Genomic DNA, 22,278 nt, shown 5'->3' with positions numbered 1-22,278 from the left:
GTGCGGCGCCCGTCATGGATATCTCGGCGGTATGAACGCCGGCGCGGCCTCGTCCGCGAACCCAGGAGCCCGCCTCAGCCCAGTCCGTCCTGGGCCACGGACTGCAGCGCCAGTCCCTGGAGACCAGGCACGCGAGCTCAGGGCCCGGGCGTCCTCAGCGGCCCCCAACCGTGCAGCATAATCAGGCCGATCTGCTTTTTCGTTTGTTTTATCACCTCTTGGTCGGGCGTCTGTCTTCGTTTGTTTGTTGTATCTCGTGTTGGGCGAGGGCGCGCCAGCCGGCCAGCGACAATTGGCTCAGCGCGCCCAGAACTGATGGGCGCTGGCCAGCCGCTGGCCATATTAAAGCACGTAGCATGGTGCCGCCGCTGCCGGGCCCGGCGCGGCCCGCCGTCTGCAGCTCGGCTCTGCTGTGTACACGGCCGCGCCGGGAACCGCCGGCCACTGCGCAGTGGCCGGCTACGGCGCTGCTGGCGTCGGCGGGCAGACCGCTGCACGCTGGCCGGCCATGGCTCGGTGTGGTCAGGTGAACGCGGGTCTGTGCTGAACTGCGGAGCTTGACCGGCGTTTTTGTGCTGTTTCAGGTACGTGATTGGGAGGGGGAGCTGAGCGCGTGCCACGCGGTGAGTGCCTAGCAGGGTTTGTTTATTCATCTGGCAGCTCTCCGTCCTCACGCTGCTTTGGATCGCCGATGATTTATGGCCGCTTGCTTCGAGCGCGTCGCTATCGCAGCAAGTAGCCGCGGGGCCATCGCGCGTCGCTGCGTCGTCCAGCTCGGGAGGCTCGGGAGGAACGCTGTAGCTCGTGCGGCACGTGACCTAATCGCACGGAGCACCGGGGCGGACCGCGTGTCGGCGGCAGGCCGGGTCGCCCGCCCGCCGGCCGGTCCAGCGCGCCTCTCACAATGCGCCGGCCTGGCGGACGTCGAGAAAATTGGCCGCGTCTGATCGCTCACCCTGCGCCGCCGCCAGCGGGCAGTTTAATTAATCCGCCGCGATTTAATCGGCCCGAACGCGATCGGCGACGTCGAGCGTGGTCCGCGGCCGGGATCGACGGCGTCGTTTGGCCGCGGGTGACCGGCGCTGGCGCGGCGTCGGTCGCGGAGGGGAGCCGGCCGAGCGTGTCGGACGCGCTGCCGGACGCGCATCCCGCTGACCCAGTGTCGGCCGCAGCCGGGCTGACCCCGCGCGCCGGGGTCAAGCGTCGCGTCCGCAGCTGATTGGCGGGGTCACGGGGTCAGCGCGGTCACTAATCGCCCGGATCCGTCGAGAGGCGGCCGGGACGCGCCGGCCGTGGAGCGCCAGCGCGCCGGTTGAGCAGCTCAGCGCGGCTTCGGCGCGGAGATGGAGCCGGCGAGATGAGAACGGGGTCAGTGACACGGCCGGCGGCGGCGAGGGCCCGCTGTCGGGACCGCCTCCAGGCGTCGCCGCGTGGTAATGACCGTGCTTAGCGAGCCCGGGCGGGTGCGATTCGAAGCCGGCGTTGGTCCGCCGCGCTCCGGCTCGCCGTACTCCAGCCGCGCGCCAACCCACCGCCTCGCCTGCAGTTGTGTTTTCCTTTCGTTATGAGGTGAAAGTCGCGCCGGTAGTGCTCGTTAATTCGGCCGTCCGTTCTGGGGCGTTTCGTTTGGGGTTGATTTCGGCCGGTTCGGCGGGGGCGGGCGCGGCTGACGGGTGGCGTCACGCCGACTCCGGTATCTCCCCGGGCGCACTCTCTCGGCGCCGGACCGGCCCAGAGGCGCGGCTCCGCGGCTGGCCAACCGCGGTCCGCCGCCGCGGCGATTTTGCGTGCAGTTGTGCCGATCAGCATAACTGGTCGGAGGGCGGGGGGCTTATCCGGGCGCGGCTTATTCCGACAGCGTCGAGTGGTGTTTTTGTCCGCCTACGCTCGGATGATATCGCCACATCGGCAGTCGTGTCGAATCGGCGTCCCACAAGTCATCGGTGAAACGTACGAAACCAGACCGGCGACCCGAGCGGCGTGGCGAGGCTGGATTTCGCTCGTCATTTCGGCTTGGCGTCTGCAGCGTCGGCGAGTGGCCGCCTCTTGCCGCCGAGGACCGCGAGTGCTTGCTTTGTCCGCGTGGGATTGTGCGGGCCGGTTTCGATGCAGCCGTCGACGAGAGTGAAGAAGTGACTGGCTCAGTTTTGGGCGAGTGCTGGCCAAACATTCAGCTACGACCGGCTGTCACGATGGGAGAGCTTCCGCACGGCCACTGCGTCGCCCGATGTTTGACGGCTCCCCGGGCGTCGTTTGGGGATGACCACCCCGTCCAGCGGCCGGGCACATCGCCGAGCCACCGGGCACCGGACGCCTTCAGGGCCCCACTCGCATTCTGAGGCCAAGCTGGCAATCGGACGTGCGGCCGCGCCGAACGGTACTTCGGGGACCCTGGCGGCCATCCTCGCTGGGAACGAGGCCCGGGTACGGCGCCCGGCGGGGCCGCTCGCCAGATTTGACGGCGGCGTCGGCGGGGCCGCGGGCGGCGGGTCGAGCCGGAGTGGGCCCCGATCATCGCAGCGGCGGAAGCTGCCCATCGGCCGATATTGCCCGGCGCCGGAGTGAAGTTATGGGACTGGTAACAGCGCAGCGGGCGCTTTGTTTAGTTATTTATATCGCTGGTTTATCTCCATTGGCGATGGCGCGATGCGGTATTTATGTAAGCAGTGACCCTCGCGGTTTGTACGGGCTGACAGGTTTCCGCATTCGCGCCTGCGTGGGTCTGAAACCGATACGACAGCTCGTAGCCTTGGGGTCGTCTTATTGTTTAGCTGACAGTTTTGATATTGGGTCAGAAATGGTGTTGTTTGCCTTCTCTGTGAACCCCCGTAGCAGTTCGATGCGAAGTGGGGGGGGGGGGGGGTGTCATCAGACCTCAGCGGATCAGTGGTGACGTCACATCACGTGACCTAGCCTGTCGTGCGGTGTCGGCCAGTGTCCCTCTCAGCCAAGCGCAGCCAGCCGCCCCAGTGCCGGCCCGGCGCTGACCTGACCCGTGCGCCCGCTGGCCGGGCGGGGCTGATCCCGCGGCGGCCGTGCAGCTGCCGGTCGGTGCTCGCGTGTTGCTGCGTTTAATGCGACGTCTGGCCGCCGCTGACCTGACCCGTGCGCCCGCTGGCCGGGCTGGGCTGATCCCGCGGCGGCCGTGTAGTTGCCGGTCGGTGCTCGCGTGTCGCCGCGTCTAATGCGACGTTTGGCCGACAGCCAGCGCGCCGTTCCGCCGGCCGCCCGGGCACGCCCGCTCGAGGGAGCTGCGTGCCGCCGGGGCCCGGCCAGGAGCCGACCCATTAGGGGTGCGTGCCGGCCGGCGCGCGCCCGCCGAAGGTCAAGACGCCCCCCGCCGGTGCGGGCCGCTCGCGCGGCCGCGTAGGGTTCGGGGGGACGGGACCTCCACCGCTCGCCGGTAGCGTGGCTCTCACGGAGGCACGGGAGGCGATGGCGCGGCTGGTCCCCGGCGTGGTCACTCTCTGGCGTGGCAGAGGCGGGGCGTGCTCAGCGAGTCGGGGACGGGATGTCCTCGGAAAGGTCGAGTCGGGGACGAGATGTCCTCGGAAAGGTCGAGTAGGGGACGAGATGTCCTCGGAAAGGTCGCCGGTTACGACCTCGTAGGTTACGGACGTGATCGCCACGCAGACCAGGGACTTTGGACAGGATTAGATCTTGGGCAAGTCAGGGACGTAACAGGTGATGCGTCTGACATTCGCGGCACCGAAGCGACTTGACATTTACCAGCCTGCCCATAGCAGGAATGCAGCCAGACTTTCCGTGAGGGAGGGGCTCATTGCATCATGAATACGAGCCACGCTGATGGAACTTTCCGTCGGCACTTTCTTGAACTTTCCATCTATGCCGAAGCACGACAAATCCGGGCTTAAGACAGGGGGGGGGGGGGGGGTGGCCCCCTAACCTGGCTACGCCCCTGCACCACAGGTTACGGGCCAGGTTCATAGCAGACGAACGGCGTCAGCCCGCTCCGAGTTGGAGCGGGTCGTCCACGACGGCTTGCAGCGCCCGGGCCATGACCGGCCCGGTGACGAGCTGTTTCATGTGCTCAGACGACCGGCCTGTGACGTTGCAGTTGTAAGACTGCTGACTGGCAGAGCTGATGCAAAGTCTGCCTGCCGGAGGGTACATGTTGATTCGGAGGCAAAGGTCCCCGGCCGAGAGGCTCGGTGGTCGGTGGTCAAACTCGTCACCTGCCGTGTTTGGGTTGTTCCCTCGCTGTAATCGACGCGTGAGATCTCGGCACTCGCGTGCGTAATGATGACCTGCGTCGTAAAATAATCGGGAGATAATCAGAAAATTATTACTCCACCGGACGAATGGCACCGTTTCCGGCGGCGCGCCCGCGCGCTCAGTCATGTCCACCGGCGCCGGAGTGGTCTGTGATCTAGCCCGTGTTTTTTGTTGCGCCGGCGGCTGCTCTGTGACGGTTTTTGCCCGGCCGTCGGCGGCTCGTCCTCGGCACGACGTTTTTGCCGGCGAATTGGACTCGGCCGGGCGCGGGCGGTTTGCCTTGGCCGTGTCGATGACGGACGGGCTCGTCTCGGCGCTCGTTGCGGCGCTCGTTCCTGCGCTCGTTCCGCCGCGCCGCCTGCGGCCCGCCCTCGGTTTGGTGACGTCACCGACGGCGGCACGTGGCCGGCGTCGGTAAAGCTGTCATAGCCACCAGCCGGTGCGCCGCGCCGCCGCCCAGTTTCAGGTTAATGCGCCGATAATTTGGCCGTTTTTTTGCGACGCCTGCGCTATGCTGCCCGGTAAACAGAGAAGCGGTGCGGGGGTTCAGCGACCTCGTTTGGCACGGTCACCGGCGGCCGGCCGGCGCGGCAGTGTTGTTGCAGCGGTTTTTGCGGAGGTGCGCGGCACGCGTCGCGCTCCGGTGGGTGCCGGCGGCCGGAGGCGTACTCCCAGAGGCGGCGTCAGGCACACGTCTGGGGGAGGGGGAGGGGCAGGCCCGAGTTGGAGGTGCGGTTGTAGCAGAGTGTATGTCACGCTACGTGATCGCGCAGTTGAAGCATCCGAAAGCCCCGACAGCTAACTAGAAGACACCGATCGAGGAACTCTCACCATTTGCCTTCAATGCACCCAGCAAAAACCCGTGAGCATTGGCCAATTATGTGGCGACTGAAGACCGATTAGACGGGCGCCGCTGTGGTTTAGCTCAAAATTGAACACATTGCCTTTGTCTCCTGGTGTCTCTCCGATCGCCCGGATTGACGCCCGTAAACCTGGCTATTAACATCCTCTCGTACCTGGAAATCCGCCTCCCCCACCTCGCGTGATCGCCCCTCCTGGCCAGCTCTCACCAGGCCGGGCCGGCGTCCCCCCGCGGTGTGCGTCCCCCCTCCGCGGCCCCACCTGGCCCCCTTCCGTGGTCAGGTGCACGGCCGGGGTAACGACCGGCCCGTTACGTCGCGGACGCGTGTGATCGGGCCCAGAGCAGCGGACAATGGGCCACCGGCCGGCGGGGCGGCCCGTCGGGTGGACGGGCGGAGGGCGACCGGACCGGCGGAGCGCGCGCCGACCCGGCGGGACACCGCGCGCCGGGTCAGTGGGACGGACCGGACGGCGCGCCGCACAATGTCGCCGCCGGAGGACGCGCGACGGGAGACGGCCAGTGGCAGTGACACGCGGGGCGGGGCGGCGCTCCCACGGGGTCGGGTGTGGGTGGAGTCGAGTCGATGCAGCTACTGTCCGTCGGTGTCAGTGGCTGGGCTGCTGTCGCACGGACTGCCGCGGGCGCCGACCTCAGCTCAGGTCGCCGTGCTGGCGCGCCTCTTCGTGACTAGCGAGCGGCCGGCGAGTACTCACGGCAGCGGCTCGCTGCTCGGAGACGGCGTGGCGGCACGGGCGGGCGTTTGCGTGACGCACGCTGTCGGTGTAAGCCGCGCCCCGGCCGTGTTGTCGAGCGCCCACGGTCCGGGCTGCCGGCGGCCGCGGCGCGCCGCCGCCGCCGCCGCCGCCGTGGGAAGCTGCCGTGAGCGCGGCCCGGCCTGACCACGCTCGCGGCGCGCGCCGGCCGGCCGGCTAGCGGCACCGGCGCCGCCTGTCATTGTCGCGGCTCGGCGGCGAACGCGGCCGGCGTTGTTGTGGTGCGGTGACGCTCAGAGACGCACACGACGGCGGGAGGGAGACGTTTGGGAGGCGCCTTTCTCTCGATGAATGTGCGGTCCTTAGCATTGGGGACATGGTAAGAGCGCCAGACGAGTAGTCAGCATCACGGTGCCAGCTTCAGCACACCATAGAGTAACATTAGAAGGACGCAGGGAAGGACAAGAGGATGCTTGCATGATCTGGAGGGTACCCGTCCCTCCGCCCCCTGTCCCTCGGTCTCTGGTCAGACGGACTACGCCGACGTGACCGGGGTGCGGTCTGCTCGCGTTTGAGTACGGACCGCAGACGACGCGGGCCTGCACGGGTGGAGCCGGCCCGGCGCGTGCGGCGAGCGCCTGACGGCCGCGTGCGCCGGCCGCCGCGCCGGGGCCGGGCCTCCGGAGGCGCGCGCCGCCGGGGCGGCTCTCCCCACCTGGGGCGTGCGCGTAACCGGGGGCGGCCCACACGCCGGCCGGCCTTCACGGCGTGACGACTTTCTCCGTGCGGCGTCGTGACGCGCGCGGGCGCCCCCGGCTGTTGCGTAATGGTCACGGCTCGCCCAGTCGGCGGCGGGCGGCGGCGTCCACCGGCGGACGGCGCACACCGCCGCCGCCGTCGAAGCGGGCGGCGCTCGGGCCGGCTCCCACGCCGCGCAACGCCCAGGTGTAAACAGGCCGCCGGCCGCCGCCACTCGGTGGTTACAGAACAATAAACGGTGCTATTGTTGGTACATGGTCTGTGGCGTCGCACGCCGCGGCGCCACGCCAGGTCAGGTCAGAGTGGTGCGTTACGGCGGTGCGGCTCGGCTGACGACCGCCGCCGGACGGACCGCCGCCGCCGCCGGACGGACCGCCGCCGCCGCCGGCCGGTCACGCCGCGCCGGGACCGATCCATCGCGGCCGTGTTGGCCATTCGGCTGACGGACGGCCGACGGAGGATTAGCATATGGAGCGGCCCGGCCGGGCGGCGGAAATCCAGCGCCGATCACGGTCCGGCGCCGGCCGGCCGGTCGGGCGGCGTGCGCCGTGCGCCGTGTTTGGCCCGGCGCGGCGGACGGCGGCGGCGCGCTTCCGGACTGACCTCTTGCCGGGCGGAGGGCGGCGGGGGTCGCGCTCCGGTCGTGCGGCCGGGAGCGGGGGCGGGCGGGGGGCAGCTAACCAGGCGGCCAAGAGGGATCTGAGGTCAGAGCGGGTCTGCTCCGAGGCGACGGTTTCGTCGCATGTCGACGACGAGCGCGTGTGGTTTTGGTGCGGCAGCGAGATTCGAACGCCTAGGCTTTAATGGCTTTTGGTCCTGCTCGATGCAGAGAAAGGTGGAGGTCGACGTGTCCACGTGTTTGTTCTGCTACATTTTGCGCACTAAGGCAGCTGCGATGCTCCCAACCCGGTCTGGTGTCTTGAGGCCGCGTAGTTCTGTCGGGGCATTGCGGGCAGAAGTTTCGTCTCCTTTGAACCCGTCTGGATAGTGTGCCGGTGTCGCCCGCGCTTATATGGGTAGCGCGGCGTGCTTGATGTATGCCTCGGCAGCGCCCGTCCGGTTTTGCTAATGAACACACCGTACTTGGACGCGACCTGACGTGTGCCACGACTGCCAGCGCCAAGTTTCAGGAAGCAAAAGCACGAAATAGTCCGGTAACAACGCTAGCGGAGTCGTCTGCGACGGAGTTCAGATGCCTGGCCGGTTCTGCCGCACCTGCCGTTGCACCCGTCGGTGGCTGGCCGGGCCTCCCGACGCGGCGGTGGCGCCGCCATCCGCCAGCGGCAGCTGACCGAAGCTTCGGTCTACACACTCCCGGCGCGCTCGCGTGCATCGGTCCGCGGGCATCTCGAATTCGTTCCCGCAGCCGGCGCTCCGACTGGCGGACGCGATTTTCCGCGGTTCAAGTGCGATTCCCTCCGGCGCCGAGTTTGTGCCGTACGCCGCGCACGGATCCGTCCAATCCGCGCCTCTGTGCGCCGACCGCCGTCCGCCGTCCGCCGGGAGGGACCGGGGCGGCCGCGGGAGCCGGCCGGCGAGGCGGGCAGGCGCAGCATCGGCCGTCACCGACGGCGCGCCGCCTTTGTGTTTGCGTTCCGCTCACGGCGCCGACGGCCGGCGCAGGTGCTGCCGCGGCCGCCGACGCCGCTTCAATGGACGCATTCCGCGCATAGCTGCGGCCCGCGGCGGGAGTCTCATCTGCCGCCGACACCGGCGTCCGTCGCCTCGTCGGGTCCGGACAATGCAGGGCTCGACCGGAGGCGGAGGGCCGGCGGGCCCGTTCAGCGCGCGGCGCCGCTCCGCGTGGAATAATTGGCGCGCGGCGCGCTTTGTCTCGCGCTCATGGACTCATTGAGTCGGAGCCGGGATGGCGGTACCTCCCACGGCGCGCGGCAACGGGACGTGGCGCGTCCATTGGGAGGCGGCAGCTGCCGCGGCGGCGAGCCGCGAGCGGCGCTGGCAGCTGCAACTGGCAGTTGCCCGCGAGGCGCCCTCGCCCCGCCGAGCAGCTGGGCGCGCCGCGGTTTTAGCAGCGCGTCCGAGGCGTCCGCGACGGCGGTTTTTGGGGGCGACGGAGCAAGCGAGGAGAGAGCCTGTCGCGCCGCGTCCGAAGAGGCGGGAAGAGGTCCGTGTGTCGTCTCATGACGGTCATGACCGTCATGTCATGACCGTCTTAGAGCGCGCCGCCGTTACGGGCCGACTTCAGGATGCGGGCGGAGGTGGCGCCACCGCCGGACGAGGAAAGAACACTTGGCGCTGAGAGGGGGCGGGGGGGGAACTCTTCCTCGTACACGATCGCCGTGCTGTGGCTCGCGAATAGTTTCACGCTGTCGTAGGGATGTGTGTCACTTGACATGCGTCACATGTCAAGATGTGTCACTTTTCCATCTTGCTTTTCGCCGGTTTGGACGTCACGGTTGCGACAGTGTCGTCACATTCTCTTTGGGTGTCCGTTTGTTGATATTCCTGATTGTAGCGGGTTGGTTTTGCGGCTCTTTTTGCGGTGATTTGTTCTCGCGTTATATGTGCAGAGGTGGGGGGAAAGCCGACGCCGGCGCGAGTAAAAAGCTATGTACACGGCTGTGTGAGCATGCAAAGGCGATAGCGCGCACAGAACGCTGTGCCGTGTTCTGTTCCGTGCGCCGTGAGCGCACCAGGCAAGCACCAGAACAAATGCTCTCTGGTGAATACGTCATGGCGTACGTAAACCGGATGCGATGCAGCACCGCAGACTATAGTTAACAATGCTGTAGTGTTTTTGTGTATGTGTGGCTGCTTCGTGACGACTGGCGAACCGCTGAGTGGACAGCGTGACGTCCTCCCGCGGGCTGGGACCGTGATCAGGTGAATAGGGAGCTGCCAAGGAACCGGCCTTTTCTGGCAGGATTCGGATGTCATCACCCCCGCCAACGCATACAGGTGTACTACGCATCGGCCATTTTAGATGCGCTAGCGAAAACCCGCTGGAAGTCGGGTGCGGTTCGCTTCAGTCGAGCGAGACGTGCGTCTCGTTTTCCAGACTTCCGTCGCCGGTTTATTCAAGTGTCACGAAGTATCACAAAGTCACGCTTCGCCGAATTAAGACCGCCGGTGTAATTAAGGCATTACCGAATAATAATAGCGCATAGTAATCATGGCGAGGGTCGCGCCGGTGTGCGGCGTTGGCCCGGAAACGCAGCTGACATGGTCGCCTGTTCCCGCTGTAATACTCTCAGGAGACAGCGTATTTCGACACGCAACGGAGCGCGACATGGCCAATCAAACTCAGGCTGCATTTACGAGGCTGTAATCCGGTGTGGTTTCACGAGACCGCGAAACGGCCGCCGACCGAGACACTCTTGCCGACGTGTCGGCCGCCGGGGCCGACACCTGCCGGCGGCGCAGCGACACCTGCTATCAGCGCCGGCGGCCGCGCGCGCGCTCCGTCGCCGACGACGACCTCGAACGTCGCAGCCGACGCGAAGCGCGCCGGCTCGGTTCCGCGTGGTTCCGACGCGTCACGGGCCGTGCGTACCGGCCGCCCCGCACAATGCGGCCACGGCGGGCGTGCTGGGTGGCGCTGGGTGGCGCTGTCGCCGCCGGCGCCGGTAGATTGTGATGCGTATGCAAGCGTGCTGTTCTGGGGGGGGGGGGGGGGCTCACGCGCTGGTGATGGGTGTCGGCGCCCACTGTTGGTGCTCGTTGATGGAGGACGCCTGCTCGGGGATTAAACGGCTGGTTAAACGGCGGCTGGCTGCGGTCGTATTTTGGTGTCGGGTGCGTGAGTGTGTTCCGGTTGCGACGCGGACTGGATTCGAGCGGAGGCCTGCAGTCGGGAGAACAGCGCCGTCCATGCGCCGTGGGGAGGATGTTAGCAGCCCTGGGAGCTGCCGGATTGGATGGGTTTGGCGCGCCGGGGCGTCTCCGAGCAGCCCCAGAAGGCGGCCAGCGGCTAGTCGTCCTGCGTTGGACGCCCACAGCCGGCCGGAAAGCGGCGGCCGCAGACCGGCGGCGGCCAACCGACGCGGGGGGGGGGGGGGGGGCTGGACCCGACCCGCCCCGCCCCGCGCCGTCCGCAATGACCGCCCAGGTGGCCTGTTGCCGTGGGCGCCGTGCCGCTGCCGACCGGTGCCGCCAGCGCGCCGGCCCAGCGGCGGTCGACAGCGTGCGGGCCGCCCGACGGCCGCGGCGAAGCGCTGGTCCGACCAGTGTCGCGCTGGGGCCGCGCTGAGCACCGAACACTGGACGGCCGCTCTAGTGGGGGCAGCTGGGGTGGAGTCGGCCCATGTCGTGCCGTTTACGGCGAGCGAAGTGCGTCATTGCGGCACCGCTGATGGTCCGCAGTGCGGTGCTCATTGGAGTCGATGGATCTCATCGATTTGGGGTCCCACGCGCCGATTTGGCATCCGGTGAACTGACGGCGAACTCCCAATGGTGGCTGCTCTGGGCCGCACGCGACTGTTTTCCCCTGGAATTCGGTTGTACGGAGTTCCGCAGCCTAGCCTACGCTAGGATGTCAGATCAGTGGAGACGATCCAACCCTTCCCCGCGCGATGCTTTGCGCGCGAGGGCGTCACCCGCCTGCCTCTGAGCTGCCGGTCACGGCTGGACAGCTCGCCCCGTGGGGTGGGGATCCGCCAGCCCCGGCCACCGACGGCCCGTACCGGAAGGTTGGCGTGGGTTGTCTTAGCTTCCCGTGACAGCCTCTGCGCATGGTCGTTGCTGTTCGCCGGGGTCAGCCTCCGTTGTCCGGCTGCGTGACCCGCTGCCCCTCGTGAGCCGCCCCTGGGCGTGGCCCGCCGTCACCCGGCGCGGCCGTGCCGCGGTGCCGCGGCCTTGCCGTGCTCATGTTTTGAGTCGGAGCTCGATCGGCCGCCTGTCGGGCCGCTGACGGCTGTTTGCCGCCGGCCGCCGGTCACCCGACGCACGTAGCGCCGGCCGCCGATCGACGGTCGCGACGGTGGCGGCGCGTCGCGGCCGACGGGGCGCCGCCGCCGGCGGCAGTCGGCCGGTGGCGGTGGCGGAGGCCAGCGGCGGCAGCGGGCCGCGCCACCGACGGCTGACCCGGCGCACCCGGCGCTCGTGGCGGCTCGCTCGCGGCCAGGTCGCTCCGCGCCGCACGTGACGCGGAGTGAACCCGCCGCGCGGCCGCGGTCTGCGGTGTGGGACGCACCGGCGCTGGCCCGGGGACGGTCGGAGGACGCACCGACACCGGCCCGGGGACGGTCGGAGGACGCACCGACACCGGCCCGGGGACGGTCGGGGGTCGTCCGGTCACGTCCGCGCCGCCGCGCGCCGCCCTGGCCATGGTGCTGACGCCGGCGGAGAAGCGGCAGCGGCGCTCGTGGTGCGCCGAGTGGCTGGCGACGCTGCGGCTGCCCTCGTGCGAGCGCGCCGTGCACAACGTCGAGCTCGCCTGCGACGCCTGCTACACGCGCTGCCGCCTGTCGGCGTACCGCGCTGCGCCCGCCGCCGCCGCCGGCGCGAACAACAACGGGCCGCTGGCGCGCGCCGGCTCGGCGCTGTCGGTGGGCGCCGACGGGTACGTCCGTCTGCGCGCCGCCGACCGCTGCCGCGCGCCCATCGCCGCGCCCGAGGACATGGGCGACGGCTTGTGGCGGCGCCTGCGGCGGCTGACGCCGGCCGGCGCGGCGTCCGGGCGACGGAGGCGCTCGGCCGACGCGGAGGCGCCGAGTCTGGAGCGCGTGGCCGAGGACTTCAGGCGCGATCTGAGCGATTGTCCCAACCAGGTACGCCGGGCTCGAGTGGGGCGCTGCGGCGGCTGGTGCCGGACGATCACGGAGGCGAAGGCCAGGGGTGACAGTGGCTGCGCGGACTAGGCACGGCAGTGGAGGGATCGGCGGGTTTGGCGCCGCTCAGGCCTGACCTTCAAAGCGACTGTCTCGACCAGATGGTCCTGCTGACCTCTGTGCTGGTAGGCTCCCTGTTCCAGGATTAGCGGCTTATTCAGATGCCATGCTACCGGAAGGGATCCCGTAACTGGTCGGTCTAGCTTAAATGCCATTGCGTGCGGTGTTGCTCGCGTTAACGCCATCAGATGTTTCCAAGGGCTGCAGGTAAGTCCAATTCATGTCCTTTTGGCAGCCTTGACGACACGTTCACGGACGACCTTGTCCGTGTGTAGCCATGCGCCGTGGTGAGCCAGGTGGTGCCATCCGTGTTAAACACTCCGCGATCCGGCTTAAGCCTCAGAAACCTGCCCTCAAACATTCCGTGGGGCACCCTTTGTGGAGCTGAAGGCCTCGTTTCAGCCGCGGAAAGGATGTCGGCGCCGTCAGGTTCTGCCCGCCATCCGAGTCCGACAAATGGCTCGCCGCCACGACCCCCCCCCCCCCGCCCTTACCCCGACCCCTTCGCCCCATTTACCCGGAATGAGAGCACGCGCCGAAGGGGTTCGGTCGTCCCGCGCCGTCCGGGCTCCATTTACCCTGTTTACATGGGCAGCTGTGATTCGAATTGAGCCGGGGCCCGTCCTCGATCCGAACTATCCGGCCCATGTATACACTCACGCGCCGTTCCGCTGATTCGAATCGTGCGCCGGAGGAAATCCCTTCCCGTGAGAGGATCATCCGTTCAGGAAGGGATTTCGTCCGAATTATCGGCCGTCAGCTGTCTAAACAAAAAAAAAGAAAAATGCCTGGCGCACGCAGTTCTGTTCATGGCCATTTCAGCTTCGTTTGGTGTTGCCGCTTTTCCACGGGTTTTTAGCTATTGCTCGAGACGGTCCAAGTCCAAGATGGTAAAGGAAAAGAGAAAGAAGGTGAAGTTGACACCATGCTGCTAAAACTACCCTTATTATTGAGGGCCTTGAGTGGCTAGCAGCACAGAAATCCTCACGTAATTTAGCCTTGCTAGGCGCGTGATCTATGCAGACAGCAGGCGTCGGCGGTGCTTGGTGTTATCTTTCCGCCTAAAGGTTAGATTAATTTACATCTGGGGCAGGCTCCCTGCTTCCAAAAGCCAAATGGAGGTAATATGGTCATTTTATATAGCTTTGACTTGTTCTCACTTTAATTTTTGGATTGCTCAAAATTCTTGCAGAGAATGCCTCCAAGTTTCTTTCATTAAGTTAATACCTAAAGGCCCCAGGAGTGTTTTTGCAGATGTTCCTTAAATTAGGATGCTGGTTGCTTGTCAGTTAAATTTGTGTGAGAAAGGTAGCTTAAAAATTGCTGCATGATATGACGGATGAACAAATATAGATCATTGCAGTCAGCTCGGAATGTGAACTTTTTTAATGGTAGGACCGAAATTGCCCAATGACGGGGTCAGAACAGCAAGAAAGCAAATGTGAACACTGGATGAAAATAGTTGTCATCATTACTCTGCTAAATCCAAGTTTGTGTGTTCCATGTGCAGGAAAACAGTGCATAAACTAACACCTAACGTGATGGCACATGCTGCATGGAGAACACGTCTGTGTTGCATATCATCACCTGTTTTTGTACTGATGATTAAATATGTCACCTTGGTGCTTTTTTGTGATGGGTGTCTGCAGGCCATGAGGTAGGTACTTGAACTGTTCAACAATTCTTGCAGGGAGTACCAATAGTTTCTTGCATTAAGTGAATACATAAATGCCCCAGGATTGATTTTGCAGACATTCCTCCTGTGACTTGAACATTTGGTTGACCACCTATTGGCAGGAGGGATGTGCTGGATATTGGTGACTGGCTCGTCAAGGAAATATGAAGCTACATCACACTGGTAGACCAAATGGCAAGGAAGCGGGGGCTGGAATATTTGTTTTTGATGCGATTAGGCTGTTTGTTGCTTGTCGGTTTAGTGTGTGTGAGATAGGTAACTCAATAATTCTTGCATGATGCAAAGGATCAACAAATATAGGCAATAGATCATTGCAGTCAGTGCAGAATGTGAACTATTTTTAATGAAGGGGCCAAAATTGCCCAGTGATGGTTCCAAAATGTCAAGAAAGCAAATGTGAGCACTGGATAAAAATAGCTGTCATCAGTACTCTGTCAAATCCAGGTTTGTGCATTTCATGTGGAAGAAAACAGTGCATAAACTAAGTAAACCTAACATAATGCCACATGAGGTGCAGAGAACATCTGTGGTGCACATCATTACCTGTTTTTGTACTGGTGAGTAAATATGTTACCTTGGTGCTTTTTTGTGACATGTATCTTTGCAAACCATGAGGTGGATAATTGAGCTGTTATAATTAATCATTTGTTATGAATTTTGAGCCCAGATTGCATTTGTCATGACAGCTCTGGGGCTGGTTCACATGTTATGATCTTTGGACTGTGCGAACACAGCTGTTTGTGCCACCTAGCCATCAGTCCATATCAGCCAATGCTGTTGACTGCAAGGATATCAAAGCAGTATTTCAACCCTAGTATGTCAAGAAAGCAAATAGCTGCATTCTGACTTGCCAGTCCATGCCAAGTCTAAATGGCAATGCTGCCCTCAGGTACTGATGATGCATTGGATGGGGAAAGACAACATAGTTACACAATTTTTGCCACTAACTATATAGCATTCATGAGTCATTTCTGTAGCTTAGCTCACTGTTGCAGGCTGCTCATAAATGCATTAGTGTGGGAGTAGGTAATGTGTTTCTTGGGCTGCGCAAAGTAGATGACATGATGCTGGGTGGCATACTGATATGAGTGTGGTAAGTTTGTGAGTGTCGTTGGCCAATACAAGAAAATACTGATTTCCTGCTAGCCAAAGTTTCCCGCTAGTAAAAATTTGCATATAACACTGTTTATGTGACAGATTTGGCAGTGCTGACTGCGCAACTCTTGTGTTTCAAGTGCTATGGCTTGTGCTGTAGCTATAAAGCCTATGAGTCCCGCACAGATCATTTTTCCAACGGAGTCCATCTTCCTCCTCGCCCTCAAAGCTGTCTCGCGCCCACCATGGCCCGTGACATTCGCCATCCATACGCAGAGTACCTGCTTTTTTCTTCTTGTTTTGTTCAGTTCGCCTCAAAAGCGCAGTTTTCGCCCATAATGCGTTCCTTGATTCGAACTAAGCGGGATCGAACTATCGACCGTTAATCCGACGTAAAGCCGGTTTCGCCCATGTAAACGCCCCTCGCCGAGAGGGTTAACGTCGCATGATCCGTTCCGATCTTAATTCGAATTATCCTCGGCTGCCCATGTAAACCGGGTAATTGTCACCGACCCCGAGAACGGACAATGCCCCGCCTGGGTCCCGCGTCCGCTGCCTGGCCCCGATTCGGCCAGCCCTGTGCCCGGGCGCGCTCGCGAACCGCGGCCGTCGCGCCGCACCTGTGCCGCTGGCGGCCGCCGCCGGCCGGAAGCGCCGGTGTGTCCGGCGGTGAGCGTGCGCCGGCCGCCGCCAGACGGAAGCGCCGGTGTGTCCGGCGGTGAGCGTGCGCCGGCCGCCGCCTGACGGAAGCGCCGGTGTGTCCGGCGGTGAGCGTGCCGCCGGCCGCCGCCGGCCGGTCTGTTGACCGGCTCATCTCGTCGGTCGCTATGGCTGCCGAACGGTCGATCGATCGGGACAGGTAGCGACGGCCGGCCCCACAGGTGAGCGGCGCCCGACGGCCCGGCCGGCGCCGGCGACGCTCACGGACGCGTGGCGGGGCGCCGGGGCCGGCCGACACGCGTGGGCATGGCGGCGGCGCTGACCACGTGTGAGCATGGGCCGGTACGTGACGCGTGCCGGCACATACTTGGAGGAGGCCCTGGTACATGCCGCTTGTGAAGCCTTGGCATTTTCTGCGTGTCGAGGCGCCGGTGCTGCCCCGTACATGGCCTGCTGGTTCGAAGGTGCCGGTAGTAACTCGCGTATGAGGCCTTGGTGCTCACCGCCACCACGCGGTCCCGGTGACGGCAGACGTGAGACCAGGCGGGAGGAGTCACGACGCACGTGACCGCCAGAGGAGGCCCGTACACACGTCCACTTGGACGAAATTCCGATATCGTTTGAGGTTTTCCGGTGTGTGGTGCCGTTGATGTCTGTGGTGAGTTGAAGGGGCGTTTTCAGAAGCGTTACCCCGAGAAGAACAGGTGTGGGCAGACGGATTGCCCATGTTGGGTGATGAATTTGTTTGAGAACTGGTTGTGTGTATGGCGATTCGACGGCAGTTTGTTTGGGAGCCACACTCCTCCCTTCGCCTTGAGCTTGAATGAAGTTTGTGTTCGCGAGTGCTCGTTTTGCTGGCAGTCGCCGGCGTTTGGCTGGCCCGGGCCTCGGGAATCCGTCGCCGCGCGCCTGTGCTGTGTCTCCGCACCTCGCCATGGGCGGGGGGAGGGGGGGGGGGGGGCAGGCGGAGCGGAGCGGACCGTGACCGCAGGCTCATTCCGGGCTCTAGTGACCGGACAGCTGGCAAATGGTGCGGCACCGGCCGACGCCGCGCCACGCGCCCGCAGTCGACGTCGACGACGTCGTCGAGCGGCGCCGCCGCGCCGTCCGGCCGACGGCGGCGGCTCTGAAGCGGCACGCTGTCGGTCGGGAACGCGGCGCTGTCCGGGGGCTGGTGCGTCGCTCCGCTCGTCTGACCCGCCCCCTCCCCCCCCCCCGACCCCCGGTGGCCAGTCCACAGCAGCCAGCCCGTGTTTGTGTAGCGGTGGGAGCGGCGGGCGGCCGTGCTCGCGCCGACTGCGTTTCATTAGCGGACGCTGGTTTTGCGTTTGTTATTGCTCCCCGGTGGCGACCCAGTTTGCGCGGCGGCTGCCCGCGCGACGAGCGGCGCCGCGCGCTCCGTCGGGGGCCGCGTCCCGGCGCGACTGGGGCCTGTCGCCAGGCGGGAGCGCTCGGAGGCGGCAGCGGTGGAGGCTGGGCACCTGAGACAGCCAGTGCTCAGGTGGGGTTCCGACCGTGACCTCCCGCCAGACATACGGCGATGGAGATTCCGGTTTCTGTGCTGAAATGTACCCGGGAATGGTTTGCATTCCCGGAGGAATGACGGAAGCCTTGGTTGGAAAACTTTTTCTGTGGTGAACCCTCGTAAGTTGCTTCTTCAAATCCAGAAACATTGTGAGTCGTGCTGCCTCAGAAGCCTGGAAAGGTGCACCCAAGCGGCGATGACGTGCAGCACACATTGTACAGCGGTGCTGCCCCTCCGGCAGGCATTGTTGGGGCGGCCAGCAGCCGGGCGCCCTGCCCGTGTTCCTGTCGGCGACTGACAGGAGACGTGACGGCAGATGTGGCCCGCCGCGCGGCCCCTGTCAAGGGTCAGCCCCGCGGCCCCGCTGATCTCCTGTCAGGGTTACAGGGCCGCGGTCAGCGCCGTAACGCCACACAGCCGAGCGTCCTGAACGCGGGACTCGAGTGGCGCTGTGGTCCGATGGCGGGTTGAACGTGCGCGGATATAGTAGCCGAGCGTTGCGAATATGGCAGCCGAGCGTTTGCGAATATGGTAACCGAGCGTTTGCGAATATGGTAGCCGAGCGTTTGCGAATATGGTAGCCGAGCGTTTGCGAATATGGTAGCCGGGCATTTGCGAATATGGTAGCCGAGCGTTTGCGAATATGGTAGCCGAGCGTTTTCGAATATGATAGCCGAGCGTTTGCGGTGATGTTTCACTACACGCTGCTGTTACAGGCAATCTATCTTACCCAGGGCTAATCGGAGCCTGGTGAGGTCTGAAGCGAACAATCTAGGCAATCTAGTTACGAAAGCCGTTCACGTTCACACGGCCGCTCGCCCGCCCGATCGCCTCCAGTTCGTGGTAGCGGTGCTTATCACGAATTACCGTCATTTCGAAAGTCAACCTCGGAGTCTCATGGCGGCTTTCAATCTCCTTTAATTCATTTAGCCGGCGGACGCGGTGCGGGCCGGCCAGGCGCAGCGCCGCGTGGCTCGGACGGCACCGGAACGGCGCCGCTTCCGGTCACGTGCCCGGCCGGGCGGGGGCCGTTCGTTATCGGTCGGTGAGGCGGCGGCCGTTCAGTTAATGGCCGTGCGCTGCTCGCGGCGACCCGGGCTTTATCGCCGGACGCCCTCCGCTTAATGCGCTCTCCTCTGGCTGGGATTGCCGCAGGGGTCGTTGGGACGGGGTGGCGGTGGAGCCAGGTCCGGCTGACGAGGCTCTGGCGGTGCCGGCGCGCGGTCCTAGCGCGAGCTCGGTGGTCTCGCGGGTGAGGCGCAACTGCAGTGCGGTCCCCATGTGACCGTGAACGCTTTGTTTTAGGTTCATGGACCGATGGAGCTCGTTGCCTGGGGCCCCGCTGGGAACCTCCATCGGATTGTGCCCATGTCATGGCTCTACCTCGCGCGCCGGATTACAGTCCTAGGGCCGAAATTGCATTTGTGTGAGCCGAACCCGTTTCCGAGAAGCTGATTTGCAGTGAATTTCCCCGGGCCCGCAGTGTTCACTCCATATATCCCACGCTAGCCGGCAGCGGTTGAGAGCGCCGGGCGCAGCGGCCGGTGGAGATTGAGCTGCCAATCTGGACCGCGTTCGCGCCGCCGCGCTGTCTGGCGCCGCCCCGGCTGCAGCGGCCGGCTGGCTGATTCGCGGCGCGGGCGCCGGTGCACGCGCGCTGCGTCGGAGCTGACGAGTGACGTCACTGGCTCACCCCTGCCGTGCCGATTGGCGCGTGATAAATGCCCGCAGCGGTGATGGAGTTTCGCCGGCGGCGGCCGCGTCCGTCTGTTATGCTTGCGAGATGCGCGTAAAAAACCGGGCGCCGGTCGGGTTGGTGCCAACGGCTCTCCGATGGCGGCTTGGCCGGCCGCCGCCGCCGCCGCGTCCTCCTCCCCACGCCCGTATATAGGCCAGCTGGAGATAGATGGTGCGCTGCGGCGCCGCGCGGCCCGTAATTGATCGATGGCGGTATTGATTGAGAACTCTTGCGTCTGGCGTCTGTTTTGAGCGCGCTGACAACGGCGAGCCGGTCAGCGGTGGCCGGCGCCGCGCTGCCGGCTGTGGCGGACAGCTCGGTGACGGTGCGGGGATGTGACTCGGTGTGCAGGCTCGAGCAGGGCTCCCTACACGGGGAAAGGCATGGGTGTGTGCACCTGCTTGTGTCGGCTGCCTGGACCCGACAAAAGTTGATCTGAATGGTGGCATCTGGCTGCGTCTCAATGGTGGCATCGCTTTGGTCTCGCCTGATGCTTCCGGCACTGCATCCTGATCAAGTCATGTGCGTGTCAGACATTTCAAGCGCTGCTCTCTGCTGACTGTGTTCCCGCCAGCGCTGCCGCCTTGCCGTATGTGCGTGCGTTCCGGCCGGTGGACGTCTGGTGGCGGTGCCGCGCGAGCCCTGACTGACCGGCCGCTCTGCCCCGCCCTGCTGCAGGAGGCGGTGGAGGCGCTGGTGGCCGACTACCTGCACCGGTTCTCGCAAATCGCCGGGCCGCTCATCAACTGCGCGCCGATCCTCAACTGGTTCGAGCTCGACAACCGCGGCAACCGGCTGCTGGTGGCCGACGACTCGGACATCAACACGCCGGCCGTGGCCGCCGCGCTGGTCGGCAAACGCTACGTGGCGCAGGCCAGCGACGAGATCAGCCTGGAGGTGAGCCGCTGGGGTCAGACTGGGGTCATGTGTGGCGAGGGGTCAGTCTGGCGGGGCGGACCATGAGGAGAGCTCGGTGTGGAGTGGGGGTTGAGTCTGTGAGGCACCAAGGTGTGCCAGTCCGAAGGCTGGCGTGCTGGACTGGACATATCTAGACTGGACGAGATTGTGCAGGTCTAGACTGGACTGAACAGATTAGACTGGACTGAGCTGGATTGGGTGGGTCTAGACTGGACTGGACTGGACTGGACTGGACTGGACTGGACTGGACTGGACTGGACTGGACTGGACTGGACTGAACTGAACTGAACTGAACTGAACTGAACTGAACTGAACTGAACTGAACTGAACTGAACTGAACTGAACTGAACTGAACTGAACTGAACTGAACTGAACTGAACTGAACAGAACAGATCTAGACTAGACTAGGCTGAACAGATCTAGACTGGACCGAACTGGACTGGGCAGGTCTTAACCGGATTGGGCTGGACAGATCGGTCAGGAGCTGCTACCCTGCGGAGGATCAGGCTGCGGAGAGGTCGGTCAGGTGGTGGGGTCCTGCTTAGGAGGCGAAATCAGACTGCAGTACCTCATTCACTGTGAGGAGAGTCTCTGTGCTGCTGAGGCACGGGCCCCGTTACCTCCCTGGGTGGCATGGATCGTGACAAGTGCGAGCTGAGCGCTCCCTCCGTCTAACTGGCGGTGATGAGCACCATTCAGCGGGCCGTGCTCCCCGCTGGCGAGTTCGAGGGGTTCTTTGTTCATGGTGCCCAGTCTGTTCGCCGCCACCCTTTGTGTTATGAAGGGACAAGTGCAGGTCGGATAAAGAGCGCCGGCCCGCTGATGGCTGAACTCAATGCTGATGGCCCTATAAAACGGCGGGATGGCCACCCGAGATGGCAGCTCGGCAAAAATCTGCGCGGTCGTGAGGTCGCCTCTGTGGAATAGCGGCAGCCTTCGTGATTGGGCTCACAGTGAGCTCGAGGGTCGTCTCCGCCCTCTGTTCTGAGAGGAATGGCTCTGGCGTGCCTGCTCCTCAAGTTATTAAAACCCTCGGCTTAGTTTCTATACGGCAGCTGACTGGGGCAAACGAATCGTGTGGCGCGCTATTGTTTTGTTTTTTATTCTCGTGCTTTGGTCATGCCCAATTGCGGGAGGTTGCGTGTAGCTCGTCCTTCGCATCGATCTCGCGAAACATGTCTTAAACGTCACGTGCTGCAAGCGACGGGACGGCCGGGGACCCTGACCCAGATTCCACTTATGCTGTGTTTCCTGAAGACCATTAGTAGGAAACGGGGTATGGCCGGTCTTCCATTGTCCCCGCGCACGCTCCTGGCTTTGACATTGGGCAGAGTCCACGAATGGCCCACTGTTTCGGTCTGGCTGGTGCCTCGCCCGTGGCGTGAGCCGTGGTCTTGTTTGTCAGGCGTCTCTTTGTCAAGCAATGTCTTCTCAAGTGTCTTGCTATGTTACGCGTCATTGGAACTCCTGTTTTTGCGGGGTGTGTTGATTTAGTGCCCGTGCGATGCCTCTCCACGATGGCTGTTTTCCTTTTAATGGTCCGAAGCGTTCCTCTGTGGCCAGTTTGCTTTCGAAGCCCATCCCACTTTGGTTGCGTCGTGAAGAGGCCTTCTCCTGGAGGTATCCCAGTGCTCCCCTCAGTGTCCTCAGTGTCCTCCTCTCAGTGTCACGCGCGCTCGCACCAAGCACGACAGCGTAAAACTCTGCTGCTGTCCCTCTCGCGCACCTGCATTTGGGGCACCGCACAGCGCCGCGGCCCTCCGGAGGGGCTCCACTGGCAGCCAGGCGTGCTTCACCCCGGCAAATCCTGCAGACGCCGTGATTACCCGCGGAGAGCTTCCGGCCGAGTGTGTCACGACGCCGCGCTGCCGCTGGTTTCTCCGAACGGTGACTGGCCGGCCGGGCGTCGGCGCCCTGGCCGTAACGAGCCCGGAGGCCGTCACAGAGCGCGCGACAGTGATGGGGCGCCGTGAACGGGCCGTCGGCGCCGCGCGCTCTTACTTTTGACGGCGCCGTGCCACGCCGCGGCCGCGTCGAAATAGCCGCGCCGCGGCCTTATCGCGCAACGACGTGCGCCCTGACGTCGTCCGGCGCTGGGGCTCGTCAAAACGTGACGGCGCGTGACGGCCGCGCCGCTGTCACCGGGCCGGGCCGGGTGGCGGGGCGGGGCCGTCCCCGCCCCGTCGGCGGCGCCGGCCAGCCGACCCGGAATGGCTCGTGCCCACTG

At 64.2% G+C, this 22,278-nt stretch overlaps 1 protein-coding gene across 1 annotated transcript in view; it reads left to right on the top strand.

Moving 5' to 3' along the window:
* LOC119094516 (GTPase-activating protein CdGAPr) overlaps window positions 1–22,278 on the top strand; it is a gene marked incomplete at its 5' end in the record, with an annotated part of 85,158 nt that overhangs the window by 37,641 nt on the left and 25,239 nt on the right. Inside the window, 1 exon segment of the mRNA XM_037217572.1 lies at window positions 19,812–20,030. Coding sequence (XP_037073467.1) covers window positions 19,812–20,030 — 219 coding nt within the window.

Source organism: Pollicipes pollicipes, unplaced genomic scaffold, assembly GCF_011947565.3.
Source record: "Pollicipes pollicipes isolate AB1234 unplaced genomic scaffold, Ppol_2.1 Scaffold_4002;HRSCAF=4701_pilon_pilon_pilon, whole genome shotgun sequence".
NCBI lineage: Eukaryota > Metazoa > Arthropoda > Thecostraca > Pollicipedomorpha > Pollicipedidae > Pollicipes > Pollicipes pollicipes.
This window is presented reverse-complemented; position numbering and strand designations above follow the sequence as displayed.